This window comes from Aspergillus viridinutans, assembly GCF_018404265.1.
Source record: "Aspergillus viridinutans IFM 47045 DNA, scaffold_11, whole genome shotgun sequence".
Classification (NCBI taxonomy): domain Eukaryota; kingdom Fungi; phylum Ascomycota; class Eurotiomycetes; order Eurotiales; family Aspergillaceae; genus Aspergillus; species Aspergillus viridinutans.
Window position 1 is genome coordinate 55,801 of NW_025091227.1, and position 22,394 is coordinate 78,194.

The following is a 22,394-nucleotide window of genomic DNA, read 5'->3' on the forward strand; positions in this document are numbered from 1 at the left end:
GGCTGGGTTCCGTACACCGCTCTTCCAAGTGTTGGTAACATCCTTCCCACAATGATGTCCTTGGAGAGTACATGGAGATCATCCTCTCACATACCTAGAGGGGTAGAGGGGAACCGCATACATATGCTTGTTCTGGAAGACATATCACACTGAAATGCAACTTCATCCCAAGACCTTTCACCATCATAATTATGGGCCCTCAGAAGGCTGGATGACTGTGGAATTAGACAATAACCCCACATCGCAAGATTAAGAACTTCGTGTCCTCAGTCTGATACAACCAAAAACACCTTCCTGGCTGCAACATGATTCCACCCAAAGTCGGAAAACTACCCAACGAACCATTTTTTGAGCGCTTGGTCAAGGCTTGTAACGAGGTTCAGCATGTCGTCATCCACGACCCTCAGAACGGCGTAGATGCAAACTACACTCAATTATTCACCGATGTGCTGAAAATGCGGCAGGCCATCTATGAAGCACTCCCTCGATCGATGTTTGATGGCAAACGACTAATTGTGGAGGAAACACCGTTCATTTTTATTCTCGCTCCAGGAAACTATGAATTCATCGTTGCCTCTTTCGCCATTCTTGGGTTGGGAGGGGCTATAGTGCCATTGTGTATGTTTCAGAGACTTCGTTACACCGTCGAGGAGGAGAGAAAACGAGTGGAAGTGCAGAATGCTAACCACCAGTGCTTCCAAGCAACGTCTGTGTTGCCTGAGGAAGCCCATAATCTGCTGCAAAGGTGCAACTCATCCTCCATCCTCGCTGCGCCCCAATCCCTGAAACGTGCCATAGAAATCCAGCAATACGTTGATTCCCAGCAGGACGGCGGAAAGGTCGCCATCGTACCCATCACGATCAAGTGTAGTGCAGTTTCCGTTCCCCAGGTCGAGATTGACAAGGAGATGACCATTGCGCCCACTCGACCCAGCCTGGTCCTGTTCACCTCCGGCACCACAGGCCCTCCAAAGGGCGTCGTTCACGACCGGACGATTTTCTACACAAGCCCGGGCTTGACCCCTGATGATGTCCTATTGAGCCACCGCCCAGTCCACTGGGTCTCCGGAACGCTGCCCCTGATCAAAGGATTGATGGAAGGTTCGCGCGTCGAAATCACGGAGCCTGATGTTCAAGTGATCTGGGAAAGGCTACGAAAAGGAGGCGTCACACTTCTTACTTGCGGCCCTCCCATGTATACGAAGCTCATGAAACATTTCCAGGAGGGATTAAATGTCCTATCCCCTGAAGAGCGCGATGAATACGTTCGAGGCGCGCGCGGACTTCGACTTGCGCGTGTCAGTGGGCAAGTCAGTGCGCCATCTATGCTGCGATTCTGGCGAGAAGTCATTGGGAAACCATTGACCGTTTGCTATGGATCGACTGAGATGGCTTCGCGTGCTCTCCAAGGTACTGCCCATACAGATGCATATATCGATGTAAGCCCAGTCTCCAACCATATCGGAGGCCTGATACTGTTGACGTTCTCACCCCCTTCCGGCAGCGGTGCATCGGGAGGCCAGTTCCCGGCGTCACAGTCAAGCTATCCGAGGGAGACCACGGGGAGCTCCTGATCAAGGGACCGTCCATGTTCTCCCAGTAGGTGGAACCTTTGCTGGAAATTTCGATGGAATTGTTTCTGATGCTATACCACTCTCAGTTATCTCAACGATGAAGCCGCTACTCGGGCGGCTTTCGACGATGAAGGATTCTACAGAACTGGAGATCTCGCGCATCGAGTTGGAGATCAGTATGTACTAGATGGTCGGGCATCCGCGGACTGTAAGCTCTTCCCATCCCTATCTTTGGACCCATGGTAACAAGACTGAGCAGTTGTACGACACCGCGGCGGCTATAAGGTCCCTGTGCTGGAAGTCGAAGCGCATCTTCTAGAGCTCCCTTATATCTCCGAAGCCTATATTCTGTCCGTGCCAGACTTGCAGGATGGAGCACGAGTTGCTGCACTGGTCCGCTTGCGAGTCCAGCAGACTTCGCATGGTGCCCTAGAGTGGACAGAGGAAAAACACAAGGTAGACCTACGAACCATCAGATCCGACCTGGCGGACAAGCTATCCAAGTACAAGCTTCCAACCGCGTTGCGCATTTTGCAAGACGGCGAGACTGTTCCTGAGACCAGGACGGGGAAGCCTATACGGAAGCAGGCAGTGGAGAGGTATTTCCCTGTCTCTGAAGACTTCGCCTTGCCCGCAGCTGTGGAGGTATGGGATTTTACCAGCCCAGAAGAAGATCGGCCAGCGCGGGCATGGGACTGGGCTGGCTTGCAAAAGCAAGCTATATGATTTGTTTCTAAACAGATATTAATTCGAGTTTCTATAGCCGATGGAGCCACATATATAATATGAAAATGCAGACTGAAGCAGGCCGTGGACGATCCAGTTCGCTGAAAATCCTTAGGCAATCTGTTGCAATTCCGATGCATTTATAGGGGCAGCATGTTTTGAATTCGACTACGCTTGTAAGGTTTCGAGATGACTAAGAATTTATATGCAAGATCGAAATTGAATGAAGGTCTGATTCTTTTCAACGAGCGACTAACTAGGCCATATTTGTACCTTGAGAAATGAAGGTATTCAGATTCGAAATGATTCTGCATCGGCGAAATCAATTTGTAATCACGATTCCATAGATTTCTGGTGATTTCGTGACCGTCTTGGCCGAATCACCTATACAGGAAGGTTCAATGAAGGAATGGCCGAATTTCTCCATTCGGTAAGCGGTAATCTAATTCAACAGCATGGCAAACAAGAGAATCATAAATGCTGTTTAAAAGCTTTTTGCATTCTTGCCGCCTGTTGGTATGTGGTATGTGCTACCAAGCATCAATTTAGCAGGATTGACAGACAAGCGTCAGACAGACAGATCGGCACCTGACAGGTCATTTTTGATGCAGTGTATCTGGCCTAATACTTGTATGCAGCAACGCCCAATCATTGACTCCACAAGACCAAGTTAATAAGAATTATTAAATATTTCTGGGATTGCTTGACCATCTATAAGACATCCCTATTAGAGTCAATGCCTTGCGTGGAGGATAGTTTATCTTACTGATTGAAAGATTTAATACCGCATGTCGAACTGCAGGATATACCGATCTAGGTGGTTTGCATTGTAACTTTTGTACGAAGTAACTAATGTAAGGGAGCAGATTGGATCATCCTGCTAATGTTAGCTGTAGTTGCCTTCTCCCCCAGCGATGCATCACAATTGACGGAGATGATCTGTATTCTAGCATGTGTGAACTACATTTGCACTTGCCACTTGGAAATCTTGGATAAAATATCAACATGATCATAGCAGGGTTGTATAAGCTGGGATGACTTCTAATGTGTAGATGGTGAATGTGCAATTCAAAGTAAATTTAGTCCTATAATTTAGACCTATAAAAGCGCTGAGGAAGGACTTTACTTGGATAAGTTGTGTTCAATATGTTGAATTGACGAGAGAAATGACTAAAGAATGTGTTGGACATGCAAAAGGGTCACATAAAGAGGAGTAGTAGTAAAACCTGATACAGACTGGCGGACTATACTAAATTTTGTACTCCGTATGATAAGCCCCATGAATGTATGGTGATCGCAAGCCTGTCAGCCTAACAATAGAATATCGCCATCATGAACATGGATAGGTGCTGAATGATTTGCTAATCAGATATGTAATTTAATCTAGAGATTATCATATTACACTTTCTCATTATGCTACTGCTATGCCTTAGACTATTGCTTTGAATTTAAATATTTTCCAATTCGTCATCTGTCTGCCATTTGCAGCTTTGATAGTTTGCAACCCTGCCATAGTATTATCTCTGTATACGGAGTACTCTTCTGCATAATTACATGAAATCTATCTGTATCCTATTTTCAAGCAATGTAAGTGTCAAAATGGATGATGATTCACCATCCACCATCCTAAGCCTCACATTACTGTCCCACTCAACCGCACTTAACCTTTAACCGAAGTATTTCCAGTACTCAACTTTAAGGCTTGGAAACCTGTGTCTAACTTTCCCTCTAACTGAAACGAAACCTCTCCTCTCCCAAAACCCCTTACTTCACAGTCTCTTCCCCATCCCCCATTGCGGTCCCTACTTCACTAAGGGGATTTATTGATTCAATGGGAGTTTCTCTAATCGCCTGGTTGTTTCAAATCATCATCCTCTTCCTACACCCATTAGCAAGAAGGATCATTTAACCACCCGAGTCATAGATCTTTAGGTTAAACAATGTGAAGACATAAGCCATAGTCATTAGTATGGAGGCTGTTGCTCAGTGCCTGTTTTGATTCAAAACGAACAGAATAAGATGGCCCTTTGTAGAATAGCTTTTGGTTTGATAAATATGTGACAAATTACTGTGCTGTTGGCTCTCCAGTGATCAAAGAGTATGCCATCTCAGGTCCTGGGAATCAGCGCGAGTCGGTGAAACCAGAAGATACCACATTCCACTTTGATTAATAGAAATATGACTTGTATGCACCGATCGCATTGACTAAACAGAAAATCTGCATGTATAGGCTTTGTATGCATGCAAGTCCCCACATAAATTCTGATTCTGGACAGTTGGCTCGTCACAGCCCGAAAAGATCGGTGTGGTCTCCATTATCAGGATAATATGATACCGCAAACTTAAGTGCTAGTCAAGCTGTGTTGCTGTATATAGGTCCCCAGGTTGCTGACAGGGTTGCTCAAGTTATCCATACCAACACAGCCTTGGTACCACACCAGAAGAGGTAGGTCATATTCTCCATCAAACTGAATTATGCCCTAATCAATGACTAGAACGGATCACAATTCCCGGAAAATGACCGTCCCAGATCTAACAGCGGGTCCCAGTCGCCGGATATTCCTCCTCGCTCAGCCTCGCACGACATCATACCTCTTAGTCCGAATGCTGGGGTTAGAAAAACAACCAAATGTACACTGGGATGAGGACGAAGTTTGCACATTCTTCAGGACCAGAAAATTGATGACGGCGCTTGGACTCAGCACAAAGCCTGTCACAGAGTGGACCAAGGATGAAAGAGTCCATGTCCAAACGAGCTTCCAACAGTGTTTCCACGGCCTTGACCAATACCTTGCCAATGGGGAAGCGAATGGAAAAATTGTTATCGCGAAAGAACACTGCAATTTTCTATGGAGGCCATGTACTAGGATTGGGACCGATCACACATCCTCTGATGGATCCTTCAATATCACGCTGCCGCCTACGCATGCACCTTCCAACGACGAACCAATGGGGAACCCTACTGTTCTCCCTACAGAGTACCTACGGACATGGCGGCCGATATTTCTGATCAGACATCCAGCCCTAGCTTTTCCTTCGTATTGTCGGGGAGTCATGAGAATTCAAGAATCGAACCCCATACGCTGCGATCATGAGTATTTACTCAAGGACCTACAACTACAGATGTCCTTCTACTATACACGCTCTTTGTATGATTGGTACATTATGTATTGTGGCGGCAAAGGGGACACTGGCAACTCCATTGCACCTGTGCTACTGGACGCCGATGATATCATTAACGATCCAGAAATTGTCTGCCGACTTGCTAAGCTCCTGGGGCTAGATGAGTCGAGTGTCCAATACTCTTGGACTCCGAGGACAGATAAAGACGCCTTCTATCTGAAGAAGGCATTCATGCAAACGCTGAACGCTTCCAGTGGGGTTCAGAAGGATAAAACATCAGCGAGTTTGGACATTGAGGATGAGATTAGGAAGTGGAAGGGAGAATTTGGGGAGAGCCTTGGACAGTTGATTGAGAACTGTGTGAGTGCAGCGATGCCTGATTATGAGTATCTCAGGTCCAAAAGGTTTCAGTCTGGCTGCGTTCTTTTCTAGTTATGTGTGACAGTATCAAGATCCGAGTTCAACAATACTGGTCATCTTTAGGACTCCCTAGTCAGACACTGGGTCTTTTTCACCCTTATATCATTATACTTTTTGATTAACTCGTTGATGTCCTTCCTTACTACAGAGCATTGTATTTCCATAAGAGCACGACAGAGAAGAACAAAAATTACTGTCTTCTGATGATTCTCTTCTGATCGTTTTCCTGGTTTTGATCACGCTTTGTGCTAACTGTCTTAGATCTGGACGTGTCTTGCTGCAGGCTCATCATTCAACAACTCAATTATATCATGAAATGCCCTGTGATTGATACATGTTAAGGAAGTAGTCTTAAGAGCTGCTTCATCTCGTTTGCTGCCTAGAGGTAAATTGTCAAACAGCCATCTGTCTTGGACGGAACTGAAGCACAGGCCCCCATTTCAAAGAACCTATTCTGTCGTACAGTTGAAACTCATTGGGATCCGTCCTGCCAAATCCAGAAAATGCGCTTCCAGCACCTAGCTCACCATCGGGTCCCTCAGCCGCCTTGAAGTCAAACAAGAACATAAGTCGAGCAAGAGTGACTGAGATCTCCCAATAGAAAAGGGACACCCCAACGCACGCACGTGGTCCGGTAGAAAAGGGAATGAATGCTGCCCGGCTAGCCCCCCTCTCGTCCTTCGTGTTTAGCTCGCTGCCTGGCAACCAGCGCTCGGGATTGTATTCATGTGGTCTCGGAAAGTAGGCCGGATTGTGATGTATGCTGTAGATTCCAGGGCTAACAATACAGCCTTCATCGAGGACGTTCCCATCTACTTCGGCACCTCCTGATTCCACCTCCCGCAGCAGTATGCCTCCAACTGGAGGAGACATGCGGAGAGCCTCGTCAATACATGCACGGAGGTACCTKCAACTCCGCAGGCGGGGGCCCATCCTGATAGCGTCAGCGTGGTCATACGTCCCACGAATCTCGTTCGCCAAGATGGTGTACGCATCGGCGTTTCGGCTCAGGTAAAACAGTGTCGCGCACATTGCTGTCGAAGTTGTGTCATGGGCTGAATGTATGTGAAGAATGTGTGTGAGTTCGTAAAACAAGACTTGAGAGAAAGAAGTACCCACCTACTACAGATAGCATCACACCCTCGGCCCAGATATCCTCCTTGCTGATTTGCTTTACAGATTCAGCCTTAATCAAATCTGAGATGACTGTAGATTGCTCCTCTCTTGGTTCAGGAGAACAGTGCGCACGGTTCATGGCGTCAGTGACAAATTTCAGATGCCTCTTAGTTGCTTGAATGGCCTGCCGGAAAAATAACTTTTTATCGAGACGCCCTATGACAACCCAAGGAAACCAAGCAATGAATGTAGTTCGCAGTCTTGAGTGCTCAATGTCCCTTATCACAGACCGATGTGTGGGGCTTCTGAGAAGATCATAGTTGACTCCGTAAACTAAGTCCGTCATCAAGTCGAAGGCTAAATATGCGCAGTGATCGGACATATTCACAGGCTGGCTCCAGCCCGCTAGTTTTTGCTCTGTATCTGAATTTAGAATATCGCAGAACTTTTTAATATGCAACAGAAGTCTTGGTTCAATTCTAGCAATCCTAGAATCTGTTATTGACCGTCCTAATAGCTTTCTTCTAGTTGCGTGCTGCTTTCTGTCGGTCAGGGTTATGAGATCCAAAGCTCGGTAGCTTAATCGAGAGTAAAATGGGGATTTCCCGATGTTCTTGGAGTGGAAAAATATGTCTCGTTCACATCAGCGCGGAGGGATAAATAAATATGCAAAGCCTTAAAGCCTACCTTCCACCGCAGGGACGGTGCTAAAAACCAGAAAATTCGGTCCATACCTTACGACCGGTCCTGAAGAAGTGTTAATAAGAGGTAGATGATATAGAAAGAGGAAGTGTAAGATTCCTACCATATATCTTGTGGCAGCGCCATATGTCCAGGTGCACATCCCCTTTCACAGCATAATAAGCCCCCCGAATGGTGGTAAACTTTGCCAGTAGTGGTCCGGGATATTTTGCAAGTGGGTGAAAATAAGTTTGATAAATAATATAGCACAGCAGCTGAAGAAGAGTCAGCATCATATGGCTTGAGACAGCGACACTTATCTGACAAGACGCACCAACCCTACTCCGGCCAGGACCCCTAGCTGGAGAGCATTAAGCCAGCAATGTATCATATCAATGATCAGCATACTGGGGGAGGCTATCTAAGAAATGAATGTTTGGTTAATTTATCTACTTACTATAAAGCGCAAATTAAGGGTACTGGGACAAAACTATTGTAGTTATAGTCACACCTTTGGCGTGTTAGTACCTCTGGTCGTATGGCGGTGAGCCGTGTGATATATTTACCTAAGGTTCAGGATCATCATCCCTTGCATGTATGTCCTGTGCATGTGTATCCCTTCCACATATAGCACGTTTCACCTTACATCTCTCTCTAGGTAGCCGTCTGGCTGCATTATGTATAGTAGAACTTATCAAAATACACACCGACATTCACCAGATCAGGATGCAAAGACAGAGAGTTACATTGGGAACTGGATTTAGAACGGTATTGAGGCCTTGCCTCCTACAAGCTACAACAACAAGTAGGTCCAACCGATGCCCGAAACTTAGAAATTTCTGATATTTGTTTGGTAAATCATCTTTCATCGCGCAAGCCACTGCAAATTTTCGCATTCTGGCAAGAGCGTATCGAAGATCTGGAGGTCCTGGTCTTTCGAAAATTGACATGAAATCTTTGATGGATTAAGTCAGTAGTCTAGATGCCTCGCGATCTGAATGCATCGCGAAATGTATGCTGAGTAAAGGTTTTTCATTGGATTGATGTGATCTCTAGGAGAAAATCAACCTTATTATTCATTACCCTGCCCCATAAAGCAAGATCACTATTCCGCGAGCCAAAATAGTGCTTGTATATAAGGAATGGGTTACCATCAAGAGGTTCGCTAAAGTGGGTTGAATGAGTGATAAAATAGACGGAAAGATACCATTTTCATTGCAAAACTCCAGGAATTCAAAGGTTAGATGAGAACCATAGTCGTCAAATAAGAGAAGGTGTTTTTGACCCCTTTTCATAGTAATCTTAAAGAATACATTATTATTATTATTTTATGTATCTGTTAGCCCTATTCGCTAAGGAGGAGTAGTGACTGACTCATACTAACTGATAGCATTCCCTATGCCTCCGATACCTTCCAAACCACTAATCAAACATAAAATAGATTGATAATGCCCGCCAATGCCATATCTAGCAGCCTGATCACAGCCTCCTAGGTCTCTTATGCAATAAATTTTCCCAGTGTCCAGTAATATTACAAGTACCTGCCGCTGCATTGCTGACTATAGACAAAAGGCATAACAAGTTTAGTGCCTGAATCCTGAAGAGACCGCTAAACAATCAAGATCATCACTATAACATTCTGTCCTCAGCAGTGACCACGGAGAATAATCATTGCTTTCCAGAAAAAGAATGGAAATTGAAATAGCCTGGGCTAAATGGACTCGACAGAAGTCACGCAGCCATCAGTCCAGTTCTTCAACCACACAATCAACCATCTTCAAGCCATACTTGACCAGGGTACAAAACTGGCAGACGGCAAACCCTATATACATGAGGTCATCCTCGAGTTCGTCGTTCCACCTTGCCACCGATTGGCCCCAAGTTGCGCCAAACGAGGCTACTGTTTCTGTGAATCCGTCCAGAATTAAAACCTCGTTCTTGCTGGCTTGGCTGGCATCATAATATCTCCGGTGAGGGAAAGACAGAGGATTGGAACCGACATGACGGCAATGACTGTTCCCTTCCATCGTTTGATGACCGGTCGTTCCCATTTCTTCTTCTTGCCCACGATTTTGACGCCTGTGCCGGCTATGAAATCAGCCCCTGTGAGGCCCAAACCCTAACAGATCGAAAGTCAATGTGTCTCTCTGGTTTATATGGGGTGGGACAGGTGCAGAATGAAACTAACTCGTTGTCGCCAAGTACCTACCGCATATTTGGTAGCATCCCTGGTGCCCAGCGCGGTGGTGGTCACTCCAGATGAAGCGGCCGTGGTTTCCCGGACTGGCCATGTCGAGAACCCGCCCACGGTTTCCAAGGTGAGCGCAGCAAATGACATTTAATATTCGAGACTGCAGCTGTGATTGGCTCGAGACTCAGTTCTTTCACCTCCCACGGCAGAACTCAAGTCTGTTGACTCCGATCATGACCATGATTGCCCGAAATTGGCTACAACAGTCCGAATGGAGCGCCTATGCCGCATTCAGATGGATCAGCGGATTCCTGACTTTGGTAAGTAGTTATTGGGTCCCGTTGATCGCTCCTGTGCCTAATCCTCGTCAATCTCTATATGCAGGACGCTAAACCAGAGCAGGATGATCAGGCCGGTGTGACTGAGGAGGTTGAGAACTCGGAGGAAGGCGACGGGCGAATTATCATAAACGACAACGACTCCGACTTGGAAATGGTCGCCAAAGCTGAGCAGTGGTGCAAGCAGTCCTTGAAAGTCACCGAAGCGGACTACACATGGTACATCCGATTAGGCGACACATATGCTATCCTGCCTGAGTATGGCGCTGCGAGCGAGCAGTACAAGAAGGTATGAAAGTCTCTCACTCTGCGCAGAATAGGCTGGGTTCTAAGGAACAACAGGCTGCTACAATTCTCCGAGCTCAAGACCCCGTCAACAAGGAGCAGCTGCGAGATGTGTTCAAAGCTCTCGGTGAATGGGCGACCGACCCAGAACGTGCCTTGGAATATCTGAAAGAAGCCTCTAAGCTGGATGAGGAAAACGTGGAAATCCTTTATGCGATGCTCTAGCAATATGTTGCTAGCAAAAAAGAGGAAGAGGCGCGGTCCATCATCCAGAAAGCTATTACTGAGAAAGTCCCAGGCACGCAGTCTACCTTGTTGATGGCTATGCTGACAACAGCTCTGAGCAGGAAGAACAGGATGGATGGATGGATAATATCATTTATCCTAACCCCTCGCAAGTATATTTTGAACTCGGAACTAAGGTACAAGTGTGATGATAGTCCAAACTGTTGATAGATACAGCTATTTATAGCTATAGTAGCTGCCATACTGCCTCACGGCATTTCCCCTGTCCAGCTACCAGTGGTAGCCTGCTATTTCTATGCAGAACACATTGGATTATGCAGGTACTGATGCCCGGTAGCGAGCTTTTCATGCGGAAGTGAGTTGTTGACCATGCATGCTCCCCTGCCAAGCAACATCATGTTCTCTTCAGACTTGATTGGCCTTATTCTGTGGTAAACCCTGTCGATCGCCCGTGCAACTCGTAAAATCAGGCTATTTTTGGCAGCGTATGGGGAACTTCGGCTCCACATCGTATCCGTATCCGGCCTGGTGTTTGATATTGATGATCATGTTGGCCCCGACGTGGGATTGATGAAATTGTGTGGTGTTCCTGTATCCTTCTGGAGGTTAAACTGGCCAAATTTGATTTCGGACTGTCGAAGGGTCCAGTTTCTGATTATACCGAGGAAATGACAAAAGAAAGTTGTGTGACAGTCTGGAAAGGAATATCTTAATGTTGTCTGACGATCAATCAAGCAATTGAACGTCAGTGGCTGAGGCAGGTGGATGCAGAACATCAAGTTCCTGAAGGAAACGAGATCTTCCTCGTATTAGTGGGATATAATAAGACAATACGACCAGGAAGCTTATTTACGAGCTCTCGCAGATGATAATTCGAGTCCTGAGACAACCAGCCCAGATGAATCAATCGTATTTCGGTCATATTGGTCGTTTACAACGCATGGGTTGGTGTGAAAGTCTTGCTCAACTCCCGTAAATAAGGTTTCAATATCAATTCGGGCAAAATTGCCTCGGCAATGATCGTGTTGATGGTGCTCAATCTAAACGAGATCAGCATCTGGCGAGGATCAAAGCACTAGACAAACAGTTCAGTATCCTGATCCGGCCTGATGCGCAGCGGTGGACTACAAGTATAAAGCCATCCAGACTTCCTCCCGTTACCTGTGTCATTTCAGAGTCTCATCCACAAACGCACCGTCGAAAGGAAACCCAATCCTCAGAAACACGGCGACACTTCTCGAAAGCCCTTCCATACGCAGAATTCACCTGATTGTCGCTATTCGCCATTATGCAGCTCAAACTCGTGGCTGTGACCCTGGCTGCGGCTGTCTCCATGGTCAACGCGTACGCCATCACTGGCGACGGAGTCAACTGCCGTACCGGTCCATCAACGAATGATAAGGTTGTCAAGACATACGAAAAGGGGGCCGATGTCAAGCTCTCATGCCAGACGTACGGTGAAAACGTTCAGGGCAACTCCATCTGGGACAAGACAACTGACGGCTGCTACGTTACCGACTTCTACGTCAAGACGGGCTCAAGCAGCATGGTCACCAAGGAGTGTGATGGTGGCAGCTCTGGTGGCGGCAGCTCGTCCTACAACGGCAAGATCACCCGCAAGGAGATCATCTCCCGCGGTCAGTACTGGGTCTCTCGCCACGTCCCATACTCTATGAACAAGGAATACCCGGACCCTGAAGGCCGCAAATACCGCACAGACTGCTCGGGCTTCGTCAGCATGGCTCTCCATGCGGACTCGCCAGGCTTCAACACTGTCAGTCTCCCAGAGATCGCCAAGCCTATCTCATGGAACGACCTCAAGCCTGGTGACCTTGTTGGCACCCTAGGTCCCGGCACTGGCGGTGCGGCCGGCCACGTCACTCTGTTTCATTCGTGGGTCGACAGTTCCAAGAAGGAGTACAACACCCTTGAATGCCGCGGCACCTACGGCTGCGTCGCATATAAGCGCCCTGTTGGTTGGAAGGATGGCAGCTTCACCGCCAAGCCCTACAGGTACATCCGCGTTGTGGACTAAGTCGGAGGTTGGATACGATTTTGGGATTGGACAGTGATGAACCGATTCTTGGATACATGTATAGTACTGTGTGAAGAGCGAGGGGATGGTGGAAGGAGGAGCGGCCATGAGGCGAATATACCTCAGTCGGCAAAGAGAAGTCTCGCTCTGTCGTCGCGGGTGGACTCCCATTTATCTCTGAGTGTTTTATTTAAGAGTGAACCAGCTATAGGGGTGATAGAGCCTGAATTAGCTTTCTGAGGTTTTAGAATTTAAATTACAAACCGCATTCGTTTATCCCTTCAATTTCAATGAGGATCAGTTCTCCGTCATAGCTTGCTTTGTATAACTGGCAGTCCTCGTCTCTATAACCACCAGGCACCATCAAACTACATGACAACTCCCATTTTCCCGATAACCTTATCACACAGTTCTCCCAAGCTGGCCGCATTCATTACATCCAATGTGGTGAGCTCTATCCCCAATGTCATACGCACCCAGCTACGTAGCTCTACAGCCGCCAGTGAGTCTAAACCGTAGTACGACAAGGGACGTGCCGAGTCTAGCGCATCAGTTATGCGAAGCTGCTTTGCCAACCGCGCACCGACAACCGTGATAGCTACGGCCCGCACGGCTGCATGCTCGGGACCCTGGGATTGGGCCAGAAACAAGAGGCTCTGTACCTCTCTATCTTTGCTAGGGTCCCCTCGTGAACGTGGACCATCCGCTCCGAGGACTCGCAAGCCCCTGAAGCGGATATCTCTGAGCAGATCGCTGTCTTCAGGCTGAGGAACAAGTAGACTGGTAATCATTTGGCCTTGACTGGCGAGATTCAGACGGTGACGTGGATCAGGATGCTGTTGAAGGATAGAGTAGTCGAAGATTCGGCGCAGCAAACCCGCATGGAGGCTAAGCAGAGTGCTTCTGTCAAACCTGTTCTGTAGATCTTCGTTACCGTGAATGACACCGACGTCTTCTATAGGTCCGAGGTCGATGCTAATAGCGGGAAGTCCCGATGCGCGGCGATACTCTGCAAAGGCGTCCTCGAATGCATTACCACCAGCGTAGTTGGCCTGTCCCTTCTGGCCTATCACGCCAGAGATGGAATGACAGCATGGTGAAGAATGAGATGGGTTGTTTCGTTTCGAGAGAGACTGTATGTAGGTTGGATGTGCCTGTCACTTTGCTCGATAAAGCAGCGTGGTAGTCTGCGTGGGACATGGATTCAAACGTCCGATCCTGAGAGTTGGGTCAGTACGGATTGGATAACGAAGAATGACTCTGGGACTGGTGTCTTACTCTGAATACGGCAGCTCCTTGGATGATTCCACCAACGGGAACCGAGACTTGGCTAAAAGCCCGCCTGACGTCGCTGATACAAGTGACGTCGCCTTGAAGCAAGTCAAGAGAACACCCCAGTGTTCTGATGTTTCGAGCGATGCCCTGAGATACCCTGTCTCCATACCCACTGCGGGACATGACGGCAATGTGCCTGGCCCCGTGGTAGGCCAGATGGATGGCAAGACTGCCACAGATACCTTTCAAACCCCCCACAAAGAAATAACAGTGATCAGGATTAAGAATAATCTGTGCCAAAGTTGTTGCAGGTCGGGTCTAGAAACGTTGGAAACTGACTCAGTTCAAGTCATGTTCGAACTCTTACCGGAACAGCAAGCTTCGTGCCACGGTCGTCTGAAATAACGATCTTTCCGACGTGAGTACCTTCTCGAAGAAGTCCAAGTGCCTTGGGTATCTCTTCATAACCAAAAATGGTGCGTGGTAATAGGGGCGGCACATTGCCATCTGCGATGAGCTGAGACAGCTCCGAGAACACACTGCAAATATGAGTACCAACACTGAGTGAAAGGTAAGCCATTTTGGACCGACAGTTCACTTACGATTCGATAGTTTCCTTTGGTAAAGCTGTTATATCCAAGCTCTGGAAAGAACAGTTGGGAGCGAGTGATCCCGTGGACAGCAAATTGCCAATATCGGCGCCTCCGTTTGTTAACCGGATCAGTCGTCCACCAGGAGCAAGTAACCGCGCGTTCTCATAGTCCATATTGCCGTTTGTAGGCTGACTGATAATAACATCCAGTCCATGACCCTTGGTTGCGTCATGTAGCGCGCGAGGAAATGCTGCTGGCTCCGACGTGAAGATATGATCTTCCGGCAGTCCAAGCTCCTGAGTCAGAAAATTGCGCTGCTCCAGGTTACCCACCGTCGCGAAAGTATCATAACCAGAACGCTGACAGAGTCGGACGCACGCGATCCCCACATCTGTAAAAGCTGAATGGACCAAGACGCGATCATCTCCCTGTACATGTGCGAGACGACCAAGTGCATATAAACCGGTGAGAAATGCGACTGGTAGCGTTGCAGCCTCCTCAAATGACATAGCATCAGGCAAGGGAAAGGTAGTCTTGCATGAGACGGTGACTCGATTGGCAAAGCAGCCTCTGCCAAACACTGCCACCCGCTGACCGACATAGCGACTGCTGACGGAGTCGCCTACGCGGACGACCACACCAGCACCCTCTAAGCCGAGTGCATCCGAGGGCTCAGAGATATGGCCCATAGCCACGTCTACATCTCTGGAGTTGCACCCGGAGGCGAACATCTCGATCTCAATCTCATCCGGTCCCATCACTTGACTTTCAGACCCATCTAGACCTTGCTCCGCGAAATGTAGCGCTTCCAAACTACCAGGTCTGCTTGTAACTAAGCGAATGGCAGACTTTGAGCCATGGAAATTAGTTATCACAGGTGATGGGCCTCCTCTGCTGTCTTCCACCTTGCGTTTATTCACCCCAGCATCCGGCCATACCCTGCTGACATGCAACAGACCGCCTCTTTCAGCAATCTCGCACTCAATTGGATGGGATCTCACCACTGAGGTTACCTCTTTTAGCGCCATATTGATGGAAAACGCGTTTGTGCTCAAACTCTCTCGTGTAGCTGACGCGACGTCCAGAGTCACAATGCGAATCATGGGTACCTCGGCGCGGACCGTACGAAAAATGCTATGAGCAACGGCGTTGAGCGGGGCAGTAGGCTTGATTTGCGAGCCGTGCGTCACCCAAACCAAGTTACACTCTGTCTGTATTATCGCTTGGAGAGCGGCCCATTCATCCTCTGTTTCTGTGGCAAGCAAGGGCCGGGCCAACTCATCAAGAACCAGCACAGTTGATTTAGGCGGCAGTTCCAAAAGCCCATGGCCTGATTCATCATTGATGCAGATCTCAGTCAAGCTCCAGCCAGATTCTCGCAGCTGAGAAATGGTGTGATTGACAAAAGGGGATGACTCAGATGAGAAACGCACAATAACCACCCTAGAATCATTGTTGAGAGAAGGTGTCTGTTCGGGGTTGACCTCTGCAACGATGCAACTCCCACCCATCGTCTGGCGAACCTTAGTGAGACCAGAGCGTTGCAGTGCAGCGTGAAAAGGATTATTCCCGTTCATCAAACTTTTACCCTCTGATGGACTGGACTGTTCGGGATCATAGAATACCACACTGCCGCCCTCGGAAGTAAGGCGGCGCAAGTTGCCCGCGAGAGTCTCGAGCTCGCTGGAGCTTCCATGTCGAGACCACCTGATCACCACGAGATCAAACTTGGAACTCCCTGTTGGTACAGTAAAAGATTTACTGAATGGATCAAGCACACTGAAGCGGGCAATTCGCGCTGCTGGCCACTCTGCATATTTCTCTTGAGCGGCGAGCGCAGTATCCGCGCTGTTGGCAGCAAAGTGGAATTCGGTAAGGGCAGTGCGAACCGGACGCGGTGTTGGATCTCCGGCAAGCCACGGAGATTCCATACTTCCCGGCACGAGGTTGAACTCGAGAACCCTCAAATTTGGGGCCTTGTGAGCTGCCAAATCGAGGATCTCCTGTATATGGCACTCAGCATTGTCATCAACGCCGGACAGTGCTTGTTGGAGCTTCTCATCTGTATCCAGAAGTTGGAAATCTGGCTTCCACGTCAACTGACTATATATATGTGACATATAAACGCTTTCTCGACCATCCAACAAGGGGGAGAATGACACGCGGTTGAGCTGCATGATTAGCGACCCATTGGCAGGATCATACAAAGACGCGTCTCCCGACACATTGTTCCAGGTGGTCACAGATACTCCCTCCCCTGTCTTCCAGGTGTAACCAGAGACAGTCAGCTCCCGATGCCTCTGGGGACGAGTAGCTGGTCTAGTTTACTTCGATTTCCACGATGAAGCGAGGGGAACATGCTCTGCAAGACACTGTCTAGAGGAGCCGGGTGCAGTGGGTACTCGGACTGAGGCTCCCACTTGGATCGTGGTGGTTCCAACGAGATAAGAGAGCGCGAAGTTGACTTTCCCTCCATGCCCTCGACGGCTACCAGTTTCTGGAAGTCGGAACCATAGGAGTATCCGACTTCTTTTAGAGACTTGTACCACATCTGCCCAGGCGTCGGGTTATCCAGAGGCAAGCTGAAGATGCCCTCTGGTGCTCGAGAAAATGATGCATCCGGATTCATCTCCAGTCGAACCAATCCGGTGGAATTAATGTTCCATTTCTCGGGTGACAGGGTTGACGATGATGATGATGCTATTGAATCCGATTCTGCTAGGGATGTGATTTTGTATTCCCACCATCCATCCCCTAGCTTGGCCATGGGTACTAGCAAAAGCATGATATGGACCTCAACGTCATCCTCAAGCACTAATCCTCGAGGAAATTGTACATCCCGAAGGCAGTAACGGTAACTCCTCGTCTTCAGGACATCCAGATCTTGACCTGTCGCAGTCGACAAAGCGGTTTGGCGAACAGCCTCCATGGCCATAGTAATATAGCCAGCAGCGGGAAAGAGTATTTCTGATCCAATCCGGTGATCCCGCAGCCAGGGCACATCGGACAGCCGCAGCATTCGGTGCCAGGAAGGGTTTTGCCACAGGGTGCCGAGAACCTTGCTACCGAGCAAGTCATGGGCCGGAAATTTCTTGAATCTCCAGTCTTTGCTAGCCAAACTCTCGTGCCAGTAGTGGGTAGAATGTTTCCACTGATAGTTGGGCAGGTCGACGACCACCGCGGGCTTCACCTTATCCGGTGTAGTGTCGCGGATGTTCACCTTGTCAAGTGAGAAGTCGGCATTCTGCAGGAACAGGTTGCCTGCAACGTCGAAAATCGCGCGGGAGCTTTCTTGTTGGCCACGCTTGTTCGCTGCAGTATAGATGAGGTGGTCGATCTTTGCTGCTTTGGCAATCTGGGCGACTGGCCCTGCCAGCGTGTTGCTTGGTCCTAGTTCTATGAGGAAATTGGGAGCGGGTTTCTTGGTTGTTAACATCTTATTGCAAGCTCCATCAAATCGGACAGGTGACAGCATGTTCGCTTTCCAATATGCAGCGGTACAGACTTGAGCTCCAGTAACCTCACCCTCAGTCACAGTTGAGATCATATGATTCGAGCTCGTACTTCCTTTGCCGCCATCTTCAAGCCCTCCGTGCTCGTTTAGTAGCTCCTCGTAGCGGTTTGCTATCTGGGTCATATGATGCGAGTGGTACGCCACTTCAACTCGCAACATTTGCGCAAAGTGACCAGCTGCCTTGATGGTCGCTTCCAGCTCCGCTAATGTGGAGGCAGATCCAGAGAGGGTGACACTAGCAGGGCTGTTGTAGCAAGCGATTACCACATCTCTTCTGGCGGTCTCGAGGGCCTCGACGTACGGCTGGACGTCCTTTGCGCTCAGCCCAACAGCCATCATGCCCTTCGGACTAGTTGCCAAAGCACTTTTACCTGCTAGTCCACGGAAATACGCGTTCAGAATGGCTTGCCTGGGTGTAATGAGTCCTGCGCTACACGCAGCTGCTATTTCACCAGAAGAGTGACCTATAACTGTTTCTGGTCGCACATTCCAGGACTCCAGTACGGCTAGTTGCGCCAGCTGTAGCGCTGTCACAAGAGGTTGGGAGAATTCTGGCTCGCTAAGGTGCTGAGAGGACCGGGCTTCCGTTAGCTCTTCCACCAGCGACCCCTCTGGCTTGACGCCTACTGGCAATTCCTGTAGCACGCTGTCCAACTGCTCGAGGACGGGCTTAGCTATCTCTGGGAACGTTCTGACCAGCTCCAGCCCCATTTGCGACCACTGCGCACCTTGGCCCGTGAACACAAAGCCAATTCTTGTTGTCTCTTGTGGTGTCTTGGAAAACTGGGCCTCGTCCACTGCGATCTTACTGGCATGTCCACTCTTTGTTGGGTAGCATAGCAAGAATGCACGGAAAAAGTGGCGGGATCGCCGCTCCGAGAGTGTATAGCTGAGATCTGAAAGCTTGACTTTGACTCGAGGATTGAGAAGATGGGCTGAAACCGTCGCTATTTGGCGTTTTAACGAATCAACATCATTGGCCGAGAAAACCAGGACTTGGGGACGCTGTGTGACTGTTTTAGATGACCGCGGTCCGTCAAGCAAGGACAACATGTCGGACATGTTGATATAAGAGCCAATGTAAGGTCTGGGTATCTTGAGTGGTGTCAGGTATTTTGCAATGTAGTGATCCGCGTTGTCTAATATGGCATGTGCATTGGAGCCTCCAAAGCCAAAAGAATTGACGCTTGCACGTCTATAGTGGTTTGATTCTTTGGGCCACGGAACTCCTACTCGTGTGGCACGTACCCGGAGGTTATCAAAATCGATGGCAGGATTTGGGTTGAAGAACGTTGGATTTCCGGGAATTTTGCCCTCCTCGACAGCCAACATTGCCTTGATGAGTCCCGAGAGACCTGCCCCTGGCTCCGAGTGCCCAATGTTGCTTTTCACCGATCCGATAATCAAGGGATTCGCTTGTGGGCGCATGTGAGCAAGCACTGACGCCGCGCCTTTGACTTCAATAGGATCTCCCGCCGGTGTACCAGTGCCATGGCACTCGAGTTATCCCGTCTCGGCGTATTCGCTACTGTCGATACCAGCATTTTTATAAGCTTCGCGAATCATCGCCGCTTGAGCTTCGGAGCTAGGGCTATTGATCCCCGGAGTCCACCCGTCGCTATTACTCGCTGTCCCCCGAATCAATGCACGGATAGGATCGCCGTCCCTCAAAGCATCCGATAGACGCTTCAGGTACACAGCATTAACCGCCTCAGCTCGGCAGTAACCATCAGCCTTAGCATCGAAGGTGTGACACTTGCCAGTAGCCGAGTACGCTGCCCGCATGGTACCCGTTTCTTCAGTGTGTTCTGGCGATAGCCACAAATTGACGCCTGCCACGACTGCGCCGGTCAGTGTGCCCGCGCGTAGATTCTTGCAGGCTACATCGACTCCCACAAGGCCACTGGAACACGCTGTATCAATTGTGAAACTATGAAAATGAAGTCGATATCAGTTAGGGTCAATCGACTCGTCCCGTAGTGTCTTGGAGACTCACCTGGATCCTCGTAGGTTGAAAAAGTGGCTAATTCTGTTACTCAGCATGGCACGACCACCCGTGCCAACCGTGTGGCCCGACATTCTTTGCTCAGGGTCTCGCATCTGCATGTCGTGGTAATCTAAGTCAATTAGAATCCCGATTTATGTTTCTATACAGAGAGCGACAGGGTTCTTACCGCCGTTCAGACTGCCAACATAGCAGCCTATCTGTTTGCCACTCACTTTCTCGATTGGTACACCACCATTCTCGAAGCACTCGTATACTACTTCCAGGAGCTGACGTTGCTGGGGGTCCATGGCAATAGCATCAGCCCGGGTAAGGTTGAAAAAGGAAGCATCGAAGGCGGCAGGATCTATATCCTCGATGAACATGCCGCTCAGGGCTTTCATGGTGCCAGGCCTGCCCGACCCGTCAAAATGTCCCTCTGAGCTAAAGCGAGATTTGGGCACCTGGTTGGAAACAGCAGTGCCGCCCGACTGAAGGAGCTCCCATAACTTGTGCGGGCTGTCCACATGCCCGGGTAATCGACACGCTGCAGAAACAATTGCGATGGGTTCAGGAGCATCCAGGATGCGCTTATTGCCATTCGTGATGGTCATCTCGTGTTGTAGTAACGGAGAGGAAAAGAGATAATGGTTCAAGAATGGTTAAGATGAGAACAAAACGAACAGAGAATAGGTTACCGGTCTTTTCGACTATCTTGATACCATTACCTAGGTCTGACACTATGTTGCCCTGAATGTGGGGCTGGAAAGTGCAGTAGAACGGTAGAACCTCACCAAGCCGACCTGATGTAGACGATAGCCTCATTAGACGATGCATAATGTAGGTTTGGCTTCGTATGACCTAATGAGCCACACTATACACGGATTCTGGGTATGGACTTCCTATTACCGATAAGTCATGTGTTCCCCGTGCCGTTGAATCGGCGTATAGGTCTATCACTCGGCACCGAAATCTTACCTACATCAATGGTGTCTGGCAGGTCGGTTACCGATTCCAATACCGAAACTACCGCTATGTTCGGATTACAGTATGATGTTGATATGAAGTGACTGACTGGTTTGTCATTGTTTCATATTTCTGTGTACATTCTAAACACTTTGTTGGATACTGCTGTGGCACAACTGTCTACAATGGACCGCGAAGATGTCGAGTTTCCTACCTTTGATGGGTTGACGTTACGTGGCTGGCTTTACCCAGGGACAATCCGCGGGCCAGCTATTGTCATGAATCAAGGAGTACGTATGATTGGACTGCCTCTTTACTTGTAGACTGAATCTGTCTAGTTCAACACGCCAAAAGAGATCTTATTACCAGATGTTGCCGTCTGGTTCCAGCAACAGGGAGTAACGGTACTCTTGTATGATAATCGTTGCATTGGTGCCAGTGATGGCGAACCGCGCAATGATGTCAAGCCCGCCAAGCTGGTGGAGGACTTTCACGATGCTCTGACCTTCATGGCCCGTCATCCCATGGTCGATGAGGACAAGATCGCTCTCTACGGCTATTCATTCAGTGCCATGACAGCGCTTGTTGCGGCCGGTCTCGACCACCGTGTTGGAGCGGTGATCTCGGTGACACCGATTGCCAACTATGATTTCAGAGAGAAGGAAATGAACAAGGTCATGGCATTGGCAATGCAGGATCGTGTCTCCACTATCGCAGGCAATGACCCGGTATACATTCCCTTTGTGGGTGATGATGGCTACAACCCAGCTGGTTGGGGTAACCAGTACAATATGGAGCAATTCCGAGCATTCCTGAATACCTCGTTCTTTACCAACCAGACGACAGTGCAGAGCTACTACCATGTGATGGCGTGGCAGCCGTACGGGGCGATGCGCCTCATCAAAGGGACGCCAGTCATGATGGTCACTCCCGCCGAGGACACCATATCAAGCCCTGCAGATCAAAAGGCTGTATTCGACATGATCCCGGAGCCGAAAAAGGAGTTCGATCTAGTGGCTGGTAGAGGTCATATGGATGTCATTAACGGAGAGGGAGCAGGAGAAGTTCTGCAAAGGCAGCTTGACTTTATGAAGAAATACCTCGACTTTTAGACTATAAATATTCGATAGATCCAATTCAACATATCGAACAATACACCTTGCGCAAGTATACCGTGAATCCCATGACAATTTAGGGCACCGTCATGGTCTTAACACTGGAGGCAATCTATTGGCAAATCTATAGTGTCTATACTGATTGAGAGTGTACACGTGGCAGGGACGTGAAAGGGCTGGATATCCTCTCAATTGTAAGTAATAAAGCTCTG

The 22,394-nt window shown here is 48.8% G+C and overlaps 8 protein-coding genes across 8 annotated transcripts; 5 read left to right on the forward strand and 3 right to left on the reverse strand.

Annotated features, from left to right (window-relative positions):
• Positions 1-305: 305 nt before the first annotated feature.
• Positions 306-2,300, forward strand: Aspvir_002191 (class I adenylate-forming enzyme family protein; the record flags this gene model as incomplete). Its single annotated transcript, XM_043273792.1, has 4 exons — positions 306-1,439; positions 1,505-1,599; positions 1,661-1,782; positions 1,834-2,300. The coding sequence occupies 4 exons, from the start codon at positions 306-308 to the stop codon at positions 2,298-2,300; spliced, it is 1,818 nt and encodes a 605-aa protein (XP_043129727.1).
• A 3,165-nt stretch (positions 2,301-5,465) lies between these two features.
• On the forward strand, positions 5,466-5,855 carry Aspvir_002192 (uncharacterized protein; the record flags this gene model as incomplete). Its single annotated transcript, XM_043273793.1, has 1 exon — positions 5,466-5,855. The coding sequence occupies one exon, from the start codon at positions 5,466-5,468 to the stop codon at positions 5,853-5,855; it is 390 nt and encodes a 129-aa protein (XP_043129728.1).
• A 3,527-nt stretch (positions 5,856-9,382) lies between these two features.
• On the reverse strand, positions 9,383-9,978 carry Aspvir_002193 (uncharacterized protein; the record flags this gene model as incomplete). Its single annotated transcript, XM_043273794.1, has 3 exons — positions 9,383-9,605; positions 9,641-9,759; positions 9,850-9,978. 3 exons carry the CDS (start codon positions 9,976-9,978, stop codon positions 9,383-9,385), a joined length of 471 nt encoding a protein of 156 aa, XP_043129729.1.
• Positions 9,979-10,064: 86 nt separating this feature from the next.
• On the forward strand, positions 10,065-10,679 carry Aspvir_002194 (uncharacterized protein; the record flags this gene model as incomplete). The annotated part of the gene is made up of 3 exons (XM_043273795.1): positions 10,065-10,151; positions 10,216-10,458; positions 10,512-10,679. The coding sequence occupies 3 exons, from the start codon at positions 10,065-10,067 to the stop codon at positions 10,677-10,679; spliced, it is 498 nt and encodes a 165-aa protein (XP_043129730.1).
• Positions 10,680-11,988: 1,309 nt separating this feature from the next.
• On the forward strand, positions 11,989-12,735 carry Aspvir_002195 (putative NlpC/P60-like cell-wall peptidase; the record flags this gene model as incomplete). The annotated part of the gene is made up of 1 exon (XM_043273796.1): positions 11,989-12,735. The coding sequence occupies one exon, from the start codon at positions 11,989-11,991 to the stop codon at positions 12,733-12,735; it is 747 nt and encodes a 248-aa protein (XP_043129731.1).
• A 368-nt stretch (positions 12,736-13,103) lies between these two features.
• Positions 13,104-19,545, reverse strand: fma-PKS (polyketide synthase fmaB; the record flags this gene model as incomplete). The annotated part of the gene is given in 5 exon segments (XM_043273797.1): positions 13,104-13,868; positions 14,014-14,328; positions 14,378-14,549; positions 14,613-16,917; positions 16,932-19,545. 5 exon segments carry the CDS (start codon positions 19,543-19,545, stop codon positions 13,104-13,106), a joined length of 6,171 nt encoding a protein of 2,056 aa, XP_043129732.1.
• Positions 19,546-19,620: 75 nt separating this feature from the next.
• On the reverse strand, positions 19,621-20,715 carry Aspvir_002197 (beta-ketoacyl [acyl carrier protein] synthase domain-containing protein; the record flags this gene model as incomplete). Its single annotated transcript, XM_043273798.1, has 3 exons — positions 19,621-20,047; positions 20,114-20,234; positions 20,292-20,715. The coding sequence occupies 3 exons, from the start codon at positions 20,713-20,715 to the stop codon at positions 19,621-19,623; spliced, it is 972 nt and encodes a 323-aa protein (XP_043129733.1).
• Positions 20,716-21,252: 537 nt separating this feature from the next.
• On the forward strand, positions 21,253-22,179 carry fma-AT (acetyltransferase fmaC; the record flags this gene model as incomplete). The annotated part of the gene is made up of 2 exons (XM_043273799.1): positions 21,253-21,357; positions 21,406-22,179. The coding sequence occupies 2 exons, from the start codon at positions 21,253-21,255 to the stop codon at positions 22,177-22,179; spliced, it is 879 nt and encodes a 292-aa protein (XP_043129734.1).
• Positions 22,180-22,394: the final 215 nt, after the last annotated feature.